This window comes from Passer domesticus, chromosome 5 (assembly GCF_036417665.1).
Source record: "Passer domesticus isolate bPasDom1 chromosome 5, bPasDom1.hap1, whole genome shotgun sequence".
Lineage (NCBI taxonomy): Eukaryota > Metazoa > Chordata > Aves > Passeriformes > Passeridae > Passer > Passer domesticus.
Genome location: NC_087478.1, coordinates 34461131 through 34481960, shown reverse-complemented (window position 1 = coordinate 34481960; position 20830 = coordinate 34461131). Strand labels below are relative to the sequence as shown.

Sequence of the window (20830 nt, the reverse complement as noted above, 5' to 3'; positions counted from 1 at the left end):
AAGCAAAAAAGATTGTAGGCATAAGCACAAAAGTGTAAGTTCTATTCATGTCAAGCTGACAGACAGATGAAAGAAGAAAAGTAGCTCAGGAAATTTTAAATATCTATTAATTTTGCTACTAAAAATATATCCAAATTGAAGATGTTTTTCACAGCCCCAAACAAAATCTTTTCCAAGTATAGTTGAGCGCCTTCTTGCAGCACTCTGATTTTCAGCAGTGAGGGCATATAAAATGAATCTATCATAACCACAGAGTAGTCAACTGAGTCACCACTAACTTACTTGCCAGCAGTGTGTAAACACAAAGCAAAGCACATGAACGTGTATTCAGCAAGGTGGAAAAAATATACTGAGCAAATACCTGTGAGCAGAGAGATTGTGGCTATTCACTGTACCAAAGTCAAAAGAAGGAATTTTTGGTCTGGAAGTGACTTACCAAATGTGAAGATCACTCCAAAATTGTCACTCGTGATCAGGTTCCCATGGATATGCAAGAATTCTGTGCTTGTGTAGGTCCTAAATTCATTGCAGATATATAGTATATATCTGTATATAAACCAATATGCCTATTCAAAGATGAAAAATTAATCCTATAAATGTGTTTACATTTGAGAGATGTAAAATGTCTTGTTAAACTATAATTTTAGCTACTTTTATGTAGTCAAACTATATAATTATTACAATTACAGCCTACTGATTCAAGGTAGGAAACAAAAATCTCTAGGGGAAAAAAAGACTAATACACTTCACAGGGGAAAAAAAAATCATAATCTGTGAGTACCTACTCTTTCCAGCATGTCTTGAAAAAGCTCTGAGCTCAACATGGTTTATCTAATGCTATTAGCAGACACCATCTTTGTGAATGTCTATAAAAAGTTCTCTATAAGGTACAGAATATACAAAACTTAAAGCTGACAACTGAAATAAGGTTCTACAGTCTAAACTAATGCTACATGTGATGCAAAAGCAAATTAAGAGAATAAGACAGTGGAGGGGTTTTTCAAAGTGTGCCTGAAAGGGCACCACCATGTTGAAATTCTGTTGACCTTGCACTGCAACAATTTCATCCGCAGCTGGAATCAAAGCAAAACAAACAAAATTAACAGTCACAAGGCCCTTCTCTGTAACCTTATCTTTGGCTTCAACAATGCTTTCAGATTTAGAGTTCTTGCTTTAACTTTCCAAAATCATCCACAAATAAAACAAAAACCTTTATGCAATAACTTCAGAAGGCCTGCTAGCTCTAAGAAGTAGCTAACAGAATTTGTTGCATCCTGTACACAAGTTTGACAAAGGAAGAGACACAACTGCAAAATTGTATGTCCTACAGAATCAATTAAATCCTTGCAGAAACCCTCTTTTCTAAATAAGATGTTTAGGAAAGTAAATTATAAAAATTAATTTTACAGCAACAAATTCTACTTTCATTTGCATGTGTACAATTCTACATCTTTTAAGTGATAGTACACATGGAAATGAGGTTAGCATTTAGCTCACTGACCTAGCTTATTGAAAGCAATGGCAAATTTGCCCCCGGCCCTCTGTAGCAGCAGCATTGGACTTATAAATATAAAATTAAGCTATACTTGCAAAATTATTTTGGTAGATCACCGAAAAGTATCTCAATTAAAAATTTATGGGACCATACTCCATCCAGCATTTTGATGCCATTTGATAGAAAGGTGAGCACAGGCATAAGAGCCACTTCTGAAGTTGCAGCATTAAGGAATAAAGCCCTTGTCATAGTTACGGTTGCCAGAAGTATTTTGTCTTACTTCCATGCTTTAATCTGTGCATACAAAGAAAGCACTCAAACATGCTGGGTGAGATAATTAGACTGAACACATGAGGTACGTCCAGTCCCGTGGTTGTGAACATTAAGTTGGCATCTGTTCAGCTCTGTACAGGTATGTATTTTAAGACTCTTTCTGTATGTTACTGTTTGGGTTATGCATAATGACTACATGTATGAATGTCCTTTTGGAAGCAAAATTACTTACTGAACTACCCCAGAAAATAAAAAGAATAGTGAACAGTTTGAGGACATCAGCGAGGCAGCATCTGGAGTGCTGTGTCCAGTTTTGGGCTCCCCAGCATAAGAGAGAGATGGAGTTCCTGGAGCAAGTTCAGCAAAACACTATAAAGATGACTCAGGGACACAAGAGCATCTCTCTTATTAGGAGAGACTGAGGGAGCTGGGCCTGTTCAGCCTTGATAGGAAATGACTGAGAGGGGACCTCAGTCTATCAGTATCTGAAGGCAGGGTGTAAAGAGGATGTTTCCAGGCTCTTCTCAGTGGTGCCCAGCAACAGGACAAGAGACAATGGCAGAAACTGATGCACAGGAAGTTCCACCTGAATTTGAGGAAGAACTTTACCGCAGGGGTAACTGTGGGCTGAACCACATTGCCTAGGGAGGTCATGGAGTCTCCCTCACTGGAGACATTCAAAAACCATCTGGAACACAACTCTGTGCAATGTGATCCAGGATGACCCTTCTTGAGCAGGAAGGTTGGATCAGATGATCCATTGTGGTCCCTCCCAACGCGAACCATTCTGTAATACTTTGACTCTGTGATTACATATAACTCTTTTGGTTTCTGCCCGAGTGCAGAATCTCCTGGTTTCCTTCTCCTGATGTGGTCACTGACCCCTGAAATGAGGGTTGGGTATGCAGGAAAGCAGCCAAGGTTGCACAGCACAATGCAGCAGGATACAGCACAGATCCCTGAGCAAAGGAAGCCTGGAGTTGGGCCATCCCAACACCACTGTGGGTCCCAGTCAGGTAACCAGACAGCTGCATTCAGGGAGCTGCTCCTACGATAACCCTCCCTGCAGTCACCAAAGCTATTTTTGCACAGGATTCCTCAGCTGCTCTAGCTCCATGGAAAGCATGGGTAAACCCAAATCCTCCACCTGCACCGACAGCACAGACATTCCCTCAGTCCTGAGCAGGACCTAGACATGGCTGAAATGAGCTGCTGAACTGAACACACTGAGCTCCTTCACACACCGAACTCCTTCATTTCCTCATATACCTGTGTGCTACTGCTGGAGGATGTCCATGTCTTGTACAAATAACTTAAATAATGTGTTACAGTGTGGACAATACCTACACAGAGACCAGGATTCTTTCCTTCTGCATACTGGTGAAAGCTCAGGGGCAGTCAGGAACAGCAGCAGCAATATATTCCAAACCTCTCCTTTATTGCTCTTTACCCCCCTGATATTTAAACCTTTATTCCTGAAACTTATGATTGATTTGTTAGTAGTTGTTCCTCAAAATGTATGTCTTATTGTTGCTCACTGGAAGCTTATGCAGGATACTTTCTTTTTTTCTGGTTCTATAAAAGACACTTTATGTCTTTTTGCTAATACATTATCAACTCCAGGTCAAAAGAGAAAACAAATACGCAAAAAATCCTATCAAAATTCATAGACTCTTTTCAACCATTCCTCAGCCTTTCTCAACTGGATCCAACACTGAATTGGAAGATGCTTGCCACTTGCATGCACTCCTAAATTCTACAATCTTTTTCTAAGCTATTTTTCAGGCTCACTTTCATTACTACTGTAGCAGAGCAAATGTTCAGAGTGTGAGCTATTGAACTACTGGCAAAGATTACTATTGCAGAATCTGCAATTTCTTAATGAAAATGAAGTTGCTTCTGAAAATAAACAAACGTAATTAGCAAGCCAGTGCTGTGTGAAATTTGCACCATTCTCTTGTTAACCTCTATGTCAAAATGTATTACTTGTGTGCATGAAAATTTGCATTTGCAGTTCAGTAACCTCACAGATTATGATCTAACCACTTTTGGAAACAAAATGCTACAAGTAATAAAAGCAAACCCTAGTCTCTGGCTGCAATTTGTTATTTTAATAGAGCCTTTATCTTTAGCGTTTCTAACTGCTTAGGGCTTGATCTTCATAAATCACATCCTGTCTAAAATGAACTATATTATTTCTACAGTAAAGTTTCTAATTTCTTCCCTGCTCCCAATTAAGTCAAATTAGCTCTCTCTTTCATCTAGCTTCCTCATTACAGGACTGGTCCCAGGGATACATATTTATTAGTACTTTACAGAAAAACACTGTTTCTAGTTATTTGTAAGGACAAAATTTTGTCAGTCAGAGCAGCATGAGATCCTTTCAAGAAGAAGGTTACTGACTTGACCAACTGGGCACCCTTGTAGCAATAGGTGAGCCCCCTTTCACCCTCTTAGTTTTGAGAGACCCACTATAAAGCACAAAATGTTTCCTTCTGAGATTAACACATCCTATGTTGACCTAACCCTTTCTGATCACATACTGGAGGGAGTCATATCCTTGTACAGGGATGCAAGATGGATCCACTGAATCCTACTTTCCCTCTGCATCCAGCCTATTTCTTTCATCCCTAAGCAACAACTTGTGTCAGCTCTACAACACCAGGTGCAGCCTTCCTATCATACTAAAGGTTCCCTCTTCTACAACAAGCTCATCCCAAACTGACTTGACTTCACAGTGCTACTCTTAATCAAAACTCAGGTGACTGATATATCCTTTCTCTTTTCCAGTTCTAGCTGGAAAGGATTCAGGGAAGGAATAACATCCTCAATAGCATGAGAAGTGACTAAACAAATCATTAGTTTCCTACCCAGGAAAAGAGAGACCTAAGCAAGAAAATGTGTTCTGTAATCATGATGGCATATAGAAAGCCTCCAGCGATGATTTGATTATTCTCTCTTCATATACAAAAAACCTAGTAGGAATCAGGTTAAAAGCAACAAAATGAGACAGCTCACCAGTTGAGCCATAGAGCTCATTGACAAAGTTACTGAAGGTACTAAAAATGTATGTGTCTTTGAACATAAACAGCTGTCTCTGGACAGAAATCCTTTCAAGATAATTAGATACATAGAAGTCACATTTGTGAGAACAAGAGCTCTTCAAGTTCCTGATTGATGAGAAGCTTGGAAAACATTTTAAAATAATCAGATGTGCTCATCCTGGTCTTTCATCTCCCCTAAGCAGCTATTTATGATGGGCACAAGTCACCAGCCATGGCGCTGACCAGCACAGCAATTCTTACAGGTACAAACCTGGAAACAGACGCTCCATACCCAGAAAAAAAGGTCTTAGCAGACTGCCACAAATCCTGCAGAAAATATTGAGCATTAGCTCCCAATTCCAGTAATGGAACTCTTCAATCTGGAGTGCTAGTTTAAACCTAGTTAAGTATCTCTGTTGATATTTTTCTTCTTGGGCCACAAATGTCTGACAGAATGACTGTAAAAATGCACTCCAGGAGACCACTGCAGTATTCTAAAATATTAAATATTGATCCCTGGGATCTACAGTTGTTTTTTTTCCTCCTTAGTCCTGTTTTGTGACATATGTACTATCTTCTCTGCCACTTTTTTGATTATGCATAATGTAGGAAGGACTTCAGTGCTTCAGCTACTTTATTGTAAAGCATTGCTGAAACAAACCCTTAAAAATGGAGACCATTACTCTTTATTAATTTCTTTAGGACATTTTTCAGAGCAAGCCCACAAATTACGGAATGGTTTTACAGCAGTGGTCAATGAGCCCAGTAGCACCTCACCAAAATAATCCATTAGTAAGCCATCCTTTAATCCTGATTCAAACACACCTGTGTGACTTTGTAATGGTCAAGAAAGACACAAAATTTCATCTGTTTCTGCTCCTTGTTAAAGTTTCAGGTTTCACACTTGGGCGATTTCCAAATGCATCTTCATACAGGTGGTTTTGCCTCGTCAAAGTCAGGAACAGAAACATTGCCCAGGCCACCTACTGATGAACAGCAGAGATCATGGTACAACAGGACAGTGTCTGTCTGTAGTAATCCATCATACCTGATTTCAGCTTTATTGTCCTAGCTTTTACCCTGGGAATTGATTCACCTCCCTTAAGTGACATACAGCCCAAATCAGAGAAATTTCATATGTCTCCTGTAAGCACATCAAGATTTACTCAAGCAGTTTTAAGTTGTATTCAATCCCAGCCACACTTCTGCTCCTTTATTCATTAAGTACAGGTATAGCTGGAAGTAGCACTTTAGCAAGAAACTCCATTGGGTCATCACTGGATTTAAGGTACTCACTATGCCCAATCTTGGCATCTGTCACACATACATGGCATGCAACTGGGATACAGAAAAAAGACTAAGCAAAGACTTGAATGTTAAATTTCAATATGCTCAGTGACTGCCATAGCTTCTGGGTTATTATACCAGGTTTCAGTTGGCCAATACATAACTATTTTTATATGTCAGAACAGCTTCAGCAGGGGAACTGGTCACAACCTTACAATGATGGTTAGTTCCCTAGGAATCATTTCACAACTACAAATGAGAATCACACAGGTGGTCTTGATTTTTTAGATGTACAGTGGAAATATTTGAAAACTCAAATTTTCTTCTCAGCTCCATTTGCTCATCCATGGAGGAAGACAGCAAGCCAGTTCACAAAATGTACTTTCAGCCTAGCAGTACTAAATAGCCCCTATGGGAAATCTAATCTGTTATTTGTGAAGACAAGAGGCTATCCTATCTAGTGAGACCATGAATGCTGAGTCTTCCCTAAGTTACCAAATACTATTCAGTCTTTATCTGAAATATTCCTGTTTCTTCCATTCTGGTTATCTCCTCAGCAAACATAATGGAGAATTGTTCTGAATTATGTGCCAGAACTTCAGTGTGGGAAAAGGACTAGAATGATGCCAAGACCAGAAAACTCTGAGGAAAGACAGGCAGGTAAAGTCACAAGAATTACCTCAACCCAGAGAGGTGGTTCTGAATGCTATTTTTAAGCCAGTATATAATTTTAAAGCACTTCTTTGTGATACATACACCGATAAATTAAAGTTAGCTTTAGAATGAACTGGTGGCCTGAGTCACCATCTAGGCAAGGTAAAACCTTTAGATTCATAACAAGCCTGAAATACATTTACAAGATCTCATCATATAAAATTCCTTCAAATATAAAAGCAATTTTTGTGGTTCTCTATGTAAAGGACAGCTGAAACTAAAGAAATTTCTTGATTTCTACTGTCCCATGCTGTTGAAACACAAGAACAAATATTATCAAGAAAGATGAAAGGTGGAAGCTTTAAAGAACTGAATGTTTAAATGTAACTTCCAGTGAGAAACGACTGGGAAAAAAACTTAGTGCAACTAATTAGGCCCTAATGATCAAATTCTTGGGCAGAAAGACTTGGTGATGAACTGCATGAAAAAGACACTCTGCTAACCCCTTTTCTGAACTGCCACCCACTGAATTTCACCTACAAAAACACATCCTATGCATATTGCATCTTGAAGGGGCAACCTGAGCTGTGTTGAAACAACTTAGCAGGAGTCAGGAGTGATTTCTGCCATTAGCAAGATAGACAGGCTCCTGCTTAGCAACTTGTAGCTTTACAAAGACAGTTCCCAAGTCCACAAATTACAAGTTAACACTGAAATGTAAATCTAGATGCAATTTTTGGTATAATTTTCCTCACAAAACCTTATGTTATGTGCTGTTAAATGTTGTAAATTATATACTAGATAAATTAGTTGAAACACCTCATGTCAAGTCCTCTCTATAGTTTATGGTTTGATAGGTAAGCAGAAAAGAGAGTCTTTTTTTATTTCTGTACTATGTGAAAATAGAAAGAGCAGACATGCTTAAAAATCAGCTCAAAACTAGCTTCAGGAAATCAATCAGAATAGGACAAGATGTAAGTAATGACAATGATAATCATTGGAACCAAGACACGCATGGCCAATATTGTATTTCCTCAACCTGGAACTGCATTATACCACACCCCATGAAAAGAAGTGGCTGATGCAAATATTTTGCTCTGTTTAAGTAACATAATCTGTCACCTTTTTGTGTGTGTGTGTGTCTTTCCTCCTTCTTACTCTCCTAAAAGATTGTAAATGAAAATGGAATCTCTCAACAAACCGCTACAAAGACAGTCTTTTGGCTCTTTCAGTATTCCACTCTCACGACAAAGCAGAAGCAATTCCTTTCTTCTTTCCCACATCTGACTACAAGGCCCCAAGAGGATGAAGGGAACTTGCATACTGCCTTTTCAGCTCTCTTCCCCTGCAGCTATTCTTCTCCCTCCAGCTGGCCAGCACCAGGGCCCCTGCAATGCTCTCCTATTTAATTCCTGCCCTCAATGGGGCTGCACAGACATGACTAATTGCAATTTACAAAACACTTCTAGTCTGCCCAGGCACCAGGCTCCAGATTGCTTTACATCCAGTGTGTCAGCCCTGCAGGGACAAAAACATCAGACATTTCCTTTGCAGCTCATGGCAGGGCACAAAGAGCAGATCTATCAAAGCTGATACACAGTGTCTTTTTGAGAGCAGAATGGCGCAAAAGATTATGAAATCACCTGTAATAATTCTTCTCTTTCTGGTCTGAATTCCTAAGAGGTGTTTTCCTCTCTTCCTAATGCCATTGTCCTCCCTGTAATGGCTCAGCACTTAATGTCACTATCTTTTGAAACAGGTCAGGCTAATGGCAAGCTTGCTTTGGGCATATTGATTCAATCTCATTAATATGCATACTCTCACTCCATTCGTTTCTCTATTTACTTTGAAGTCACCTCACTGGAACCTGCAATGCTTGTCTGTGTTAAGACTCTTGGCTGGCATTTCTCAGCTTGCTGCGTCTGTTTTTTATCTAGGATGAAAATGGGACTGAATGCTGCAAAAGTTAGTCAATGGCACCTCAGGTGACATTTGCTGCCCAGCTGAATGTATTTCCTGGCCTCCTCACCCTCACCACTGAGAGGTATTTTTTCTACTTGCTCTCAAGTTGCCCGTTTACATTGCACATTTTAGGGCAAGTAACATCTCTGTATTTGTCAAGCATCTGCCCCAGGGGAGCACAGCCCCTCATTGTACTCCTGCAAAAAATAACACCACCAGACTCTTTCTAAACGTCTCTTCCACCTGAAAGAGCTATTTCCAGCATGGGGGGAGAAATCAGCTTTCACTCAGATATCAGATTCTCAGTGTGATAAGGGAAAGTGATTCAGCTGTCTTCTTTTATTTTTTGCTTTATGATTCAGGAGCAGCTCATTGTTCAGATGACACAGTCAGTCATAACTGGGAACTTCTGTGAGGGGGATGAATACAAGCATTTATATAATATTCAGAGGTCACTTTATATTAATATCTCTACCCAAACAACCCAGTACTAGCATTTTCCTCTGCAACAGGCCCATGTCATCCAAGGTTATTTTAGGCTGAAATATTTGGGCATACCATTTTCCTCTAAATACTTACAGGGACAGCCAGTTAGATAGTTTCTCCTGAGACTGCAGGTTATAGGAAGGTGGATCGGTTTCCTGCTAAGTCCCTCCCAAGTACATGTGGAAATATGCACTCAACTTTCATGACTCCTCCATAAAAAACAGTTTCTTCTCCACCGACATCCATTACAAAAACAAGGAACACACCCATGTGAGAGGAGCTGGCCATGATCAAGACATTGAGCCTATCTAACTAAGGACTGAAAACAATTTGATTAAATTTAGTGCCTTCTTCTGGAAGGAGTTAGAAGATTCAAATCAAATAGGATTCACATCAAACAAAGGGGTACAAACACCTTTTTAGGCAGTTAGGACTTTAAACCTCTGCTAAGACTGCGCATCAAAACTTCTGCAGTTTAATTGAACTTAATTTGACTCCACATGTATCAATTCTTTCCAAGCCTTTAACTCCCCACTGTACTGTTGTAGAAGAGCAGCAGCATGCTGCAAAATTTTAAAGTAACAAATTCCCCTGCTCGATCTCAGAATTTTTCAGAAGATACAATGTTTAAATGTGAAGCATTTTAAATACGGAGTTTTTAAATCCAGTATCATTCTATAAATTATTTGCCACATTAGTTTTAACAGGAACCACCAAAGGAAATATACAGTAAGTCAAAACAACTGAACAAAGTGAGTGGTAAAGACCAGTCACTAATTTATGTCACAATGCAGTTGCATCCCAGTTACTGGAATATGGCAATAGAGCAGGGCTGACAGGTGCTCAGGGGCAGAAAGTCATGACAGCTTGACAGAGCTCCTCACACAAAGGTCATGAAGGCTCCAGTCTCAGCAGCATCTAACAGCTCTAACACACAGACAGCTCACACTGTCTGCTGGCTTGTGACTCACTTGATGCAAGAGAGAATCCATCTCCCAGCTGCTGGCTGAGGCACTTGGTCTTGATCTAGATCTACTGCTGCAAAACCTTGGCTCAGTAACTACATATTCTCCAAGGGGAGCAGCAGGCAAGGATGTAAAGTCATCTTAAAATCCATCACACACTGGAATACAATTAAGAGCTGCAAAACTGAACAGCAAGTACAGAAATATCAGTGCTAAAAGCCAAAGTGGCCACCTGTGGAGGAGCTAACAGTCTAGAGATCAGAGCACACATCAAAACGTTTTATGTTTTGGTTTTTTCCAAGTTTACCTTTCTTACGCATTTTCACCACCTTAAAGCAGACAAAATTAATCTCAGCTAGCCCTGAGAATTGGTGATTACGGAAAATAAAAATTGAAATGGATTACTTAGTGTCATCAGCTTTGGTCTTCTTAAAAACAATGGGAAACCACCTAAAGCTCTGTGATTGTCAAACTATAGTCCTTTGGAACCTGAAAATATAGTCAGCTCTAATATGACAATGCACATCAATTCATCAGCTAAAAAGGGGGAGAGATGAGAGAGCATGCCACAAAAAGATTTTGACTCACAGTGGCTAATTTCTGAACATCTTCATCAGATGCTCCCAGTGAAGCAAGTCCTATCTCTTGTGAAAACTGTGCAAATTTAGGATCAGCAAGTAGAGGCACATGTCCCAAGAGTTCATGGCATGTATCCCTAAGGGAATCAAAACGAAAAGAGCGTGATTACAGAAATTAATACCATAAAAATTCCATAATTAATTTAACATAAGGCATTTACAGGAGTCTGACCCCTACCTTACAATGAAACATGGTTTTTACCGTGAAGTTCTTCTCTGTGTATACAGTTTCTATGTGTAGGTAGAAACACACACACTTGCTTCTGTTAAATTCATTAGATATCATTTAACCCCAGCAGTTCTGTGATTTACTCGTCATTTCCAGATTGAGGGAAAGAGCCTGACCACTACAATCTTTTAGACTTGGTGACATGAAGACTGAACTGCCCAGAGGAAAGCCAGCTGTCCCACAAGTACAGTTTTCAGCTTTTCTGTCCACACAAATCAAAATCCAACAAATTCCCTCTTCTTCTTGTCCATTCTTCTTTCTGTAATTGGGTAGCAGTCCACATCAAACATTTTGCCACTTGCCCCCAGAAATATGGGGCAATATTTACAGAGGTTTCTGGGTGCCTAATGTCTCATTTAGTCATGAAACCCTACTGCAATTACTGGGTACTTTTGTTATGCAGTCTACTTTTCAGCTAGCAGATTTCAGAAAAAGCAGAGAATCCAAGTAATTTCAAAAAGAACAGCTGTTCACATCTGTAAGTGCATTGTTAGTCATGACAAAGTGCAGACATAAGTGTACAAAAAACTGCTAACGGAAGTGCACATGCATCATCTACAAAAGCTTTCAAACAATTCTGAAAGTTTTGCTGCATTTGTTCACAGGAAATAATGGACTTGGTAGTAAAGTTCACTTTAAAAATCCAATCTGACATTTCCTTTGCTTTTGTCTCTTTCAAGACATCTTTTTTTTTTTTTATCCTAAGCTGTAAACAAATGTTTTAAAGGCAGGGAGAAAACATCAAGTTTTCTGCCTTCTACCCAGAATCATCCAATTTTTTTTTTTATAAACTATTTTTGTTTGAAACGTCACAGAACATGACATTTCAGATAAATCATGAACAGAAAAACAACCCTCTATATAATTTAAAGTCTTCTTACTCAGTATCCTCACCAAGAAGTCTGAACCAATAATGTGTAGGTGGATAGTAGTAAATAGGAGTTGGTGGCTTGCCTCACTTGACTGGATAATCATCAGAGTTAAAGGCCCTTCTTTAATTAATTTAATTCCAATCACAGCAATTTTTTTCTATATTCTCCTGCAAAGATTTAGTTCACTAACAATGCAAAGGACAGCTAGGAAATGTAGTTGCAGTCTGACAGACACACCACTTCCCAGTACCAAGCAATTCACTGGAGGAACCCGATTTCTCCAATCATCAACTTCCAACATAAAAATGGGTCAAAGAGCCCATTCTCTGGAAGCCCACCAATTCTTGCCTCCACCGAGCAAACTGACACTGATTGCTGAGCATCTGTGCTACACTCCATCAGTTCAGATAGATTTAGCTTTGTATCAGTAGTTCAAGCAGAAGCAAACAGTGAAGCTGGCTCCCAAGCTCCTGGCTCCAGGTAAGCAGGCAGCCTTCTACAGCAGCATCCCTACTACTGACACCTGAGCTAATACCTACCTCTCTATTTTCCTGTGATGAAGCCACAAGCCCCAGAAACAAACAAGCAAATATGATTTATTCCCAGTTCTGCACTGGGACACATGGCCTTTGTTATGTCCACTCTTGCAGACAAAATGAGAACAGACAAAGCCTAATCCCATTAACTTGTCTCTCTTGGCAAGAGGAAAAGAATGAGGAGGCAGAAGATATTTCTCTCATGCCTTTAGCTTGTAGATTCTTCCATTAAAGCTATGCAAAGTAATATTTTGAATGTGCAATTACAAAGAGGGGAGCTTAAAGTAAAAAGAATAGGAACAAAAAAACCCCAAACCCACAAAATCTTTCAGGCAGAAACATGAACCAGTATTTGGGATTGTCATTGGAGTCTTTTAGACTTCCCTTCCAGTCTGGCCCTTTATAGATAGTCTAAACAATATAATTCTTTGCTTAACTACCAAGGCTTGATTCTTTTATTTTGTCTCATTCTGAAAATAATTAAGTTCCTTTAATTTATTCACACACATTGCTCAGAGAAAATAAGATTTTTGTAATGCACTTTTCACAGAAAAAGATTTTTCTTGGGAGTAAATTAGTTAGTAAAGCAGAAAAAATCTACATAGCTCTGTGAATGTAGTAGAAACGTAATTAAAATCAGGAAGAAATATGTTTTAAAATGCATATGGTAGTGATACAGATCAAACCAAATGAACTCTCTAATTTGTATCTAGCTCTGTAGGCCAGGTTTAAATCTGACAGAAAGCCCACTGAAGTCAAAGGGAGCCTTTTTACCTGGTTTATATCATTGAAATGCAAGATACACCAGTCAGGACCTGCAACAAACCTCATTATGGCCCCATATATCAACCAGGAGATCTCAGGGCATTGCAGCTACTGCAGAAGATGAAGAGCTGTCCCCACTCCAGTCAATTTAGTTTTGCCACTCATTTAAAAAAGCACCAGGCTTTCACTCTACACTTCTGGTAATACTTACTGTGTGTTCTATGTTATGGAAAGAAACCTAAACACATTTTAAAAGGGATTTTCAAAATTTTCCTATTGAGTTCCTGGTAGTCAGTACACACATTACTTAACTAATGTGAACCAGTAGGTCTGCAAGAAGAGGGTGTAACATCATTAGAAAAGGACAATTTTAATACTCTGTTAGTCATATTTAGGTGAGGTGTTAAGACTATAACCTGTATTTTTAAGTTCAGCCCAAATAAGGAATAAAAACCTTCATTCTAACTCAACTGTTATTATTACTCAGTGATTTTCCAGACAGCATGACCAAAAAGGTTACCAAAAAAGCAGCTGCCATTAGTACTAAGGTTCAGCTATGATCCACTGCATAATTCTGAATGTAAGCACCATCCTGAAAACTGCAGGGCTTTCAAATACACAAATCAATGAACCAGAGAACATCAGGAAAAGCGCAGACACGCTTACTTGCCTCCTGGAAGATGTTATTGCCTTTATCCTGTTGGAGTTATGTACCTAAATCTCTTATCAGTAGATGAAAATGTTCTTCTAGTTTGTACTAAGTTAATAAACGTCATCATTCTTTTGCTGAACACTGGTACATGCTGCAGCCTGAAACACTGGCTTCCCACAGGAGAGGAAATCATTGATGCAAAGCCTGGTACTTCCCTTGCATCATTTATTTTTTGAAATATCTACAGATATTTTTAAATAGACTTGAAGAGGTTCAGCCCTTCCATCCAAGTCCTTCTTTCAAGCTTTTCCATTCTATCAATTTTTCTACAAATTTAAGAGATTTAAGTTCTAATTACAGAGGTTATAAAAGTGACTGAATTCCTTCAGGGATCACCACCTCCTTTCCAAAAGAAACACGCACACAAAGCTAGCCTCAGAGCCTTCCAGCAAGTACTTTGCCCCATTCGGATGCTAAGGAAAAAGGCAGAGAAGTGTCTAACAGCACCACCTGGTGACTCCTGCCAGAATAAAGCTACCACAATTTTAGATACAGATTAGTATGCTGTGCCATTAAACCTTTTCTATTCAAAAATATTACTCCATGGTTTTGGCAGTCAATTCATGAAATCAAACTTAGGCATGAGTCCAAATGTTTACAGAACTGGAGCTGAATATATATGTATGAATCCTTTGTGTAAATTTGGAAAAAATCAAGCATGCTCAAGTAGTCCAAGCAGATTAAACCACAGCTACAATTTCATGCTAACTGTCTGATGACTGATTCACTGCAAAAAATGTCATTCCGGTGCTTACGGGATCAGCAGATACCTTTGGTAAAACTACCTCTGTATTATCTAAATGACAGGTACTCTTCTGCATATATAACACAAGACAAGAGCTACAATCTCTTTGATCTGCTTTTTCACCAATTTTAATCAAAAGACCATATGCCAAAATATTTCATACTAACTTGCAATATTCTGTTTTGGAAAAGCTGCAATGCTGTCTCATAAAAGTCATAATTAAAATGTTTCTCATTTCTGTCATAATTTCCCTGTAACATATCTAATATTCTCTCTTGGTAAGAGAATACTGCTCCATGTCTTGCTTGTGTTGTGTTATAGGAGAGAATTGAAGTTCAGCTCTGCAACCTGGCCCAAAGAAATAAAAATGGGAACACAGAAGATCAAATTAAAATTCTGAAAGTAGGGCTTTTTCAAGATAGTCAGGGTTTTTTCCCACAACTTCTTTCTAGCTGTCCAGCAGAAAATAAGACTATAGATGCTTTTTCAAATTTTTTAAGTGAAAACTCCATTTTCCACTGAAATATAATTGAATAGTATTTCTGACCCACTATATAAATAACCCAGTTGTTTAAGACACTTGTAAAAAGTCACAAAAAAGTCTTTGAATTAAATTCTGGCTCACCAATGTGAAGGATTTTGTCATCAACAGTGTAAGAAGAATTTCACACTTTGTAGAAATGTTCCTCTTTTCGATCTTGGCAAATTCAACTGGTTCTTTTAAGAAACTATTTCTTCAGTACTAAAGCAGAAGCAGCAACTTACGGTTCAGGTGTGTAGAGGGGATCTGAGCCGTGCCGTATGTACTGAGTGCAGTGAAAGACTCTGTAGGCTAAGCCAGCTAAAAAGTCACGGGGAGACAGGTATCCAGCAACTGGTCTCACTGTGAAGCCAGACCTTTCTGAAGAGAAAAAGATAATAAAAGGCCACATTACAGAGATCTCTGTATCACTTTCTGATGACAGATCTGTTGCGAGTTATTCTACCAGAAGCGTAACACAAATAATCTTGACGATCGCCACACATCATTTTCAATTATTACATACAATAAGTATTTTGCATTGCTAGCATATGTATAATGAAAACAGCTTGAGGTATTTCAAAGTTGGTCTGAATATCTTTGTCTAGAAAAAAATACTAAGGTACTGTAAGTGATGTTCTTAAAATTTTTATGTCTGGTACCAAAAGGGAGAGAAGTTTCCATATTGGAAAATATACAAAATATGTTAAGAAACTAACAGAACAGAATAGGATTAAAACAAATCTGTCCTTATTTTTTACACATAAAATATTGCTTGTGTCAATAAAATACTGAATTTTATAGTTAAGGTCCTCATTGAAATATTTAAGTATTCCTTTTTCAGATTAGTCCCAGAGTGAAACAGTTTCAGAATCAGTGACTTCAAAAAGTATGTTTCTCTCAAAAATTAATTCTTTATTCTTTCAAAGTTTTTACAGGACAATGTTTCAAGTTTTTCTGCAACAGGTACTACTACCTGCTCTATGTAGTCTGAAAACATATTTCTGAAACAAGTGTGAGATTTTTAATTTCTAACTAGGGACTAAAAATCTGTACAATTTGGCATCATTCCTTAGTGACTGTAACACAATACATGAGAGACCCAGAAGGACACAGTCAAACTCAAAGAATGATGAATCAGGTATTAGCAGATGCAGGTTTTCACAAACAAGAACTATGGATGAAGCGCAGGCTGAGGAAAGTAAGCATGTTGTTATAAATTCTTTATTTCCTTTAGCTTGTCCATATATATACATTTAGATAAAATGCTTTGCTAATTTTTCTCTTACCAGCACATAAGTTGGTTTTTTTCCAAACACCCTCCTTTATAATATTTTAGTTCCTGAGTAAAAAGTTTAAGAAAAAAATCTGAAAGGACATCTGAGGAGAAATTAAACTCTTAAATTAACTCTTCAGTGGCTTTTCCTCTAGAGCTAAAAACATCTCTATGTCTACCACATTGTCCATATGGGATACATTTCTATTACAAATTTAAAATAAGAATTTATTTTTGAACTTAAATATGTAATACACTGAGCCTTAAAAAATGAAAGAGAAGCACCACATCACCTACAGTGTCCAACGCATCTTTTTCAACATACAAACAAAAGGACTAGCTTCATGAGGTCTTGAGCACTCAGGAAAACTTCATATTCATCAGGCTACACAACAGTGTGCTAACCTGCCCTCCTCTTTAAATTCAGTTATCTTGGCATTTGATGCCACCTTTTCCTGCCTGGACATTTGGGGGACGCACAGTGCAGCTATCAGAAGTCCCTACCTGTGGTTTACTCAAGTTTTCCTTTTCTCCATGCACAAGATAACATCATGCTTTACATGTTCAGCTGATTCATTTCTCTCCACTTCATACTTGCAAATATCTACATAAAACTCTCTTGACTCCAAAAACTCTCTGCCACAGAGAACACCAAAACTAGAATGATACTTCAAGCTAAACTGAAGGCCACTGACAGTGCTCTGAGTCTTTTCACTCAATGTGCTTTGTACTCCATACTAACAAAAAAGAGTGCTTTCATGAAACCATATCTATTAATAAACCAAATATGAATGTTACCTTTAAGAAAAGTAGAAACATCTTCCAACTGAGGCACATTATCTTCTCTATATCCACAGTACTTGCTCAGCAGAGGAAAGTTTTTTAAATATTCACGACAAGCATGGGTGGGATAGAGTTTACTGAGTTCCCTAAATACCACCCCCCAAGTTTTAACTTCTTCAGCTGTGTACTCCACTCTGGGAATGGGTTGACCACTATTGGAAAAAAAATATATAAAATACATTCAAATACAACCAGATTGTAGATACTGACATTTCCACAACAAGTATTGTTAAATAAAGGCAAATGAGACTATTAAAACTATTTGAACTATATTTAATTCACAGCTTGAAACTTTTTCCTTAGAATTATTTCTTGATGCTATGATGTACCTATTCTATCATTTCCTTAAGAATTGTGTTTCTTAATAAGCAACCTCATTGCTTTTTATTGTTTGTACATATCATAGTAGAAAGATGGATTTCTTATACACCATGTTTCTATACCAGACTGATATTTCTCCACTTACTGCCACTGGTACCTTTGTAAGTTGGTGGCTGAAGATCCTGATTCAGTCTAACATGTAGACTGAGTAAAACCTTCAGCAGACAGCATTCTCTATCCATTCTTTAAAATACATAATATTCACACACCATTAAATGCTGGGTCAAGATTAGGCAATTACATATATGCTTAGAAATGTATGGATCCAATGAAAAGATGTGTATTAATGGCTTAGACAGTTGCTTACATATGCAGATATATTTGGAACCCTGAATTCATGCAGGACTATATTAGGAGGAAGCTCATCTCAGAACCAGCAGCCCAGCCTAGAGGAAACTAAGCCTTTAAATACATCTCTCCTTTTGTTTTAATTCTGCCTGGTGCTTCTGCCCCATCCTGCTTGCACAGATGTACAGACATTGGAAAGAATGAGCCTTCCAGAATACCTGCAAATCTGTTTCTGACATCCAAAGATTTGCCTTGAGTAGCTGCAGTTAATTCAAAACTGACTGACAGTGTGAACATTGCTAAGAGATCCAACTTGCACTGCCTTGTATTTAGCTGTAAGGTATGTCCCATGACATGGCCATGGGCCATCATCTCATATCATTAATTGCCCCTTGAAATGTTAAAATGTTCCTCTGAAATTAATATTCACAATCTAGAATGTGTAATCTCTGCAATCTGCCTTCTCCTCAGGCATCTGCTGCCACACTGTAACAACGTACAGATTGGCAAAGGGATTCACAGCATCCTCCTCCGCTCCATCAGTCCTTATCTCTCGCTCTCCTGCCACAGGGCTGGCAACGTGGGCACTCCAGCCCAGTGCTGCAGCTTCCCAGTACCACAGACAGCAGCTGAACAGGCATGTCAGGCACGGGCAGCTCCACTGAAGCAAGAGAAGCGCAGTGCTGGCCTTTTGCTGGCGGCTGCTGCTCAATTCATAATCCTGTCTCCACTGTGCGAGGTAACAAGGAATAAGCCCTCATGTCACATTTGATTGCTGCTATGCAGTCCCTACATGCACAAGAGAGGATCATCTGCCCTACATTCATTGTGGTTGTCCCCTCATCTTTATTGAAAACTTACCATTTAATCCCCTTGCCTTTCATGATATCAAAGGATTTTGATCCATGGCAGTTATCTGTCAGTCAAAGGCAACTTTGTATGAGGTGCTCGTACTTGGTAGGGACTGCTGAATACCCAATACATGCACTAGTTCCCTGTCAGCCACTTTTGCAGACATGACAAGAATTGCAACACGTTTAGTGAAGTATTTCTCATCCACAGAAGCTGCACTGGGTCTGTGCCCATCCTGCAGTGGGAGACAGTCCTTCAGGTCTAGTATCTGTCTACCCCCTTAACAATTCATTAGCCTTAAGCTGCCTGCCAGCTCATGAAAAATATAGCATAGCTATTCTGAATTGTACTGTACATGACAGACACAAGCAGGTTGCTACTCCATGCATTTGCTTCTGCTGGAATACCCAGCCTCATCCCTTCTCCTTAGGCCTGACCTCTACTATGGATACTACCAGTATGGGTCAGCACTGGCACATCAACGAGGAAGATGTCTTCCCATTGGAAAAGCTCATGTTTCTATTTAGCCTGTCACTAGAAAGGCATAAACACAATCAAGGATCTAAAGCTTGCTCACTGCTCACTAAAAGGTTTATAACTTAGTTATTGTTCCAATTAATTCATTAGTACTGAAGTAAGGTTCACTGAACATTAATTCCTTAATAGGTTTCATGCCTAGGAGAGCTGATCTTATTTCCAGCTGATCATGATACTGCTTTCTTTAAAGAGAGAATCAAGGCAGCCAGACTTGTGGGAGGATCTATGCATTTTTTCCTCACCTCTGCAAACTTTGTATTTCTTACCTTCTTATTTCAACATGCAAGACCCACCTTGCACTCAAACATTTCATTAGATCATGGAAATGGCCAATCTGCATAGCCAGTTTCCTTGTGGTTAAGATGACTCTACAAGCTAACCTAATCTGAATTTTTATTTCTCCTTATTAAAATAGGGTCTTTCCATTTTGCCATGGTCATGAGCTATCAACTCATATTATTAATTCCCTCTTAAACATCGTATGTTTCCTACAGATTTAATTTTCGCAACACTTTTTCAAACCCTAATCAGTCTCAAAGGACTAATTAGCAAGATTAATGCATTTTCACTCTCTTTAGGATAGAAGCTAAGTGAAGGAGGGAGGAAGATGTTTTTTTATGGCTTTTTTGGTCCATTTATTTCACACAGCTGATCTTCACTGCTGTGCTCTATTAACATGTCTTTTCCTTTAACAGCCAGCTCCAGCAAATACCTGCTCCTTCAAGTTCACTTGGTAATGTTATTCTCTATGTCTCTTCATTACAGACACCACTTTATGCTCAAGCAAAGCAAAGCATCCACCACTATATAACAGTAGCAATTCATAAAGGAAATGCTGATCTGAGATTTTCAACTCAACTTTTTATGGAGCTAATTCCTTGCAGCGAGATCTCTGGGGTTTTTTAAGGAAACAAATGTGGGTTGTTGGTTTCTTTCACAATGGAAAATGAAAAGTAGAAACATATCAAGTCTCAGTAAGTGATTAGGAAAGTCACTTGCCTGGAAGACACTGAGAGATGTTTACCCCAAGGAGGGCAGCCCTTGTAAAAGAGCTGTTATTTTTGTGGAAATAAGTAAATAGTCATTAGACAACAGAAGAGAGTGTGATGAGACTTTGATGTAGTGTCAAGACACCTGTAGTAACACTCAGCTCCTCAGCATGGGTAGCAGAAACAGCCCAGCTGTAGCAGCACAGCATTCCCTGAGCTGATTTGCCTTTCCTCAGCATGGCTTGGGCTGTGCTGCCACAGGATACTGAGGTTGTCTCTCTGAGCTGTCTCTCCATGGATACCCAGAGACAGACTGGCTGTACAGACCAGTAGATAGAGCACGTCCCTGGGGGTAAAGATAACCAGTGCAGAAGACCTGAAGTATGAGTGGGATTTTGACACATGTCAGATAACTGCCCTGAGCACTGGTCTCCCAGTTTTTCTGGTGCCTGGCTAAGAGTATTTGAAGCCTCTTCTTTTC

The 20830-nt window shown here is 38.9% G+C and overlaps 1 protein-coding gene across 5 annotated transcripts in view; it reads right to left on the bottom strand.

Moving 5' to 3' along the window:
- TPH2 (tryptophan hydroxylase 2) overlaps positions 1-20830 on the bottom strand; it is a 54900-nt gene that overhangs the window by 18712 nt on the left and 15358 nt on the right. For 4 of the 5 annotated variants that reach the window (XM_064419521.1, XM_064419523.1, XM_064419522.1 and 1 more), the window contains exons 6-8: positions 17258-17454; positions 15429-15564; positions 10755-10881 (exon numbers count right to left, since the gene is read on the bottom strand). In XM_064419521.1, the coding sequence (XP_064275591.1) occupies positions 10755-10881; positions 15429-15564; positions 17258-17454 (460 nt within the window). Of the gene's footprint in view, positions 1-436; positions 567-10754; positions 10882-15428; positions 15565-17257; positions 17455-20830 lie in introns of all 5 variants that reach the window. The other variant, XR_010362121.1, reaches the window with a different exon arrangement.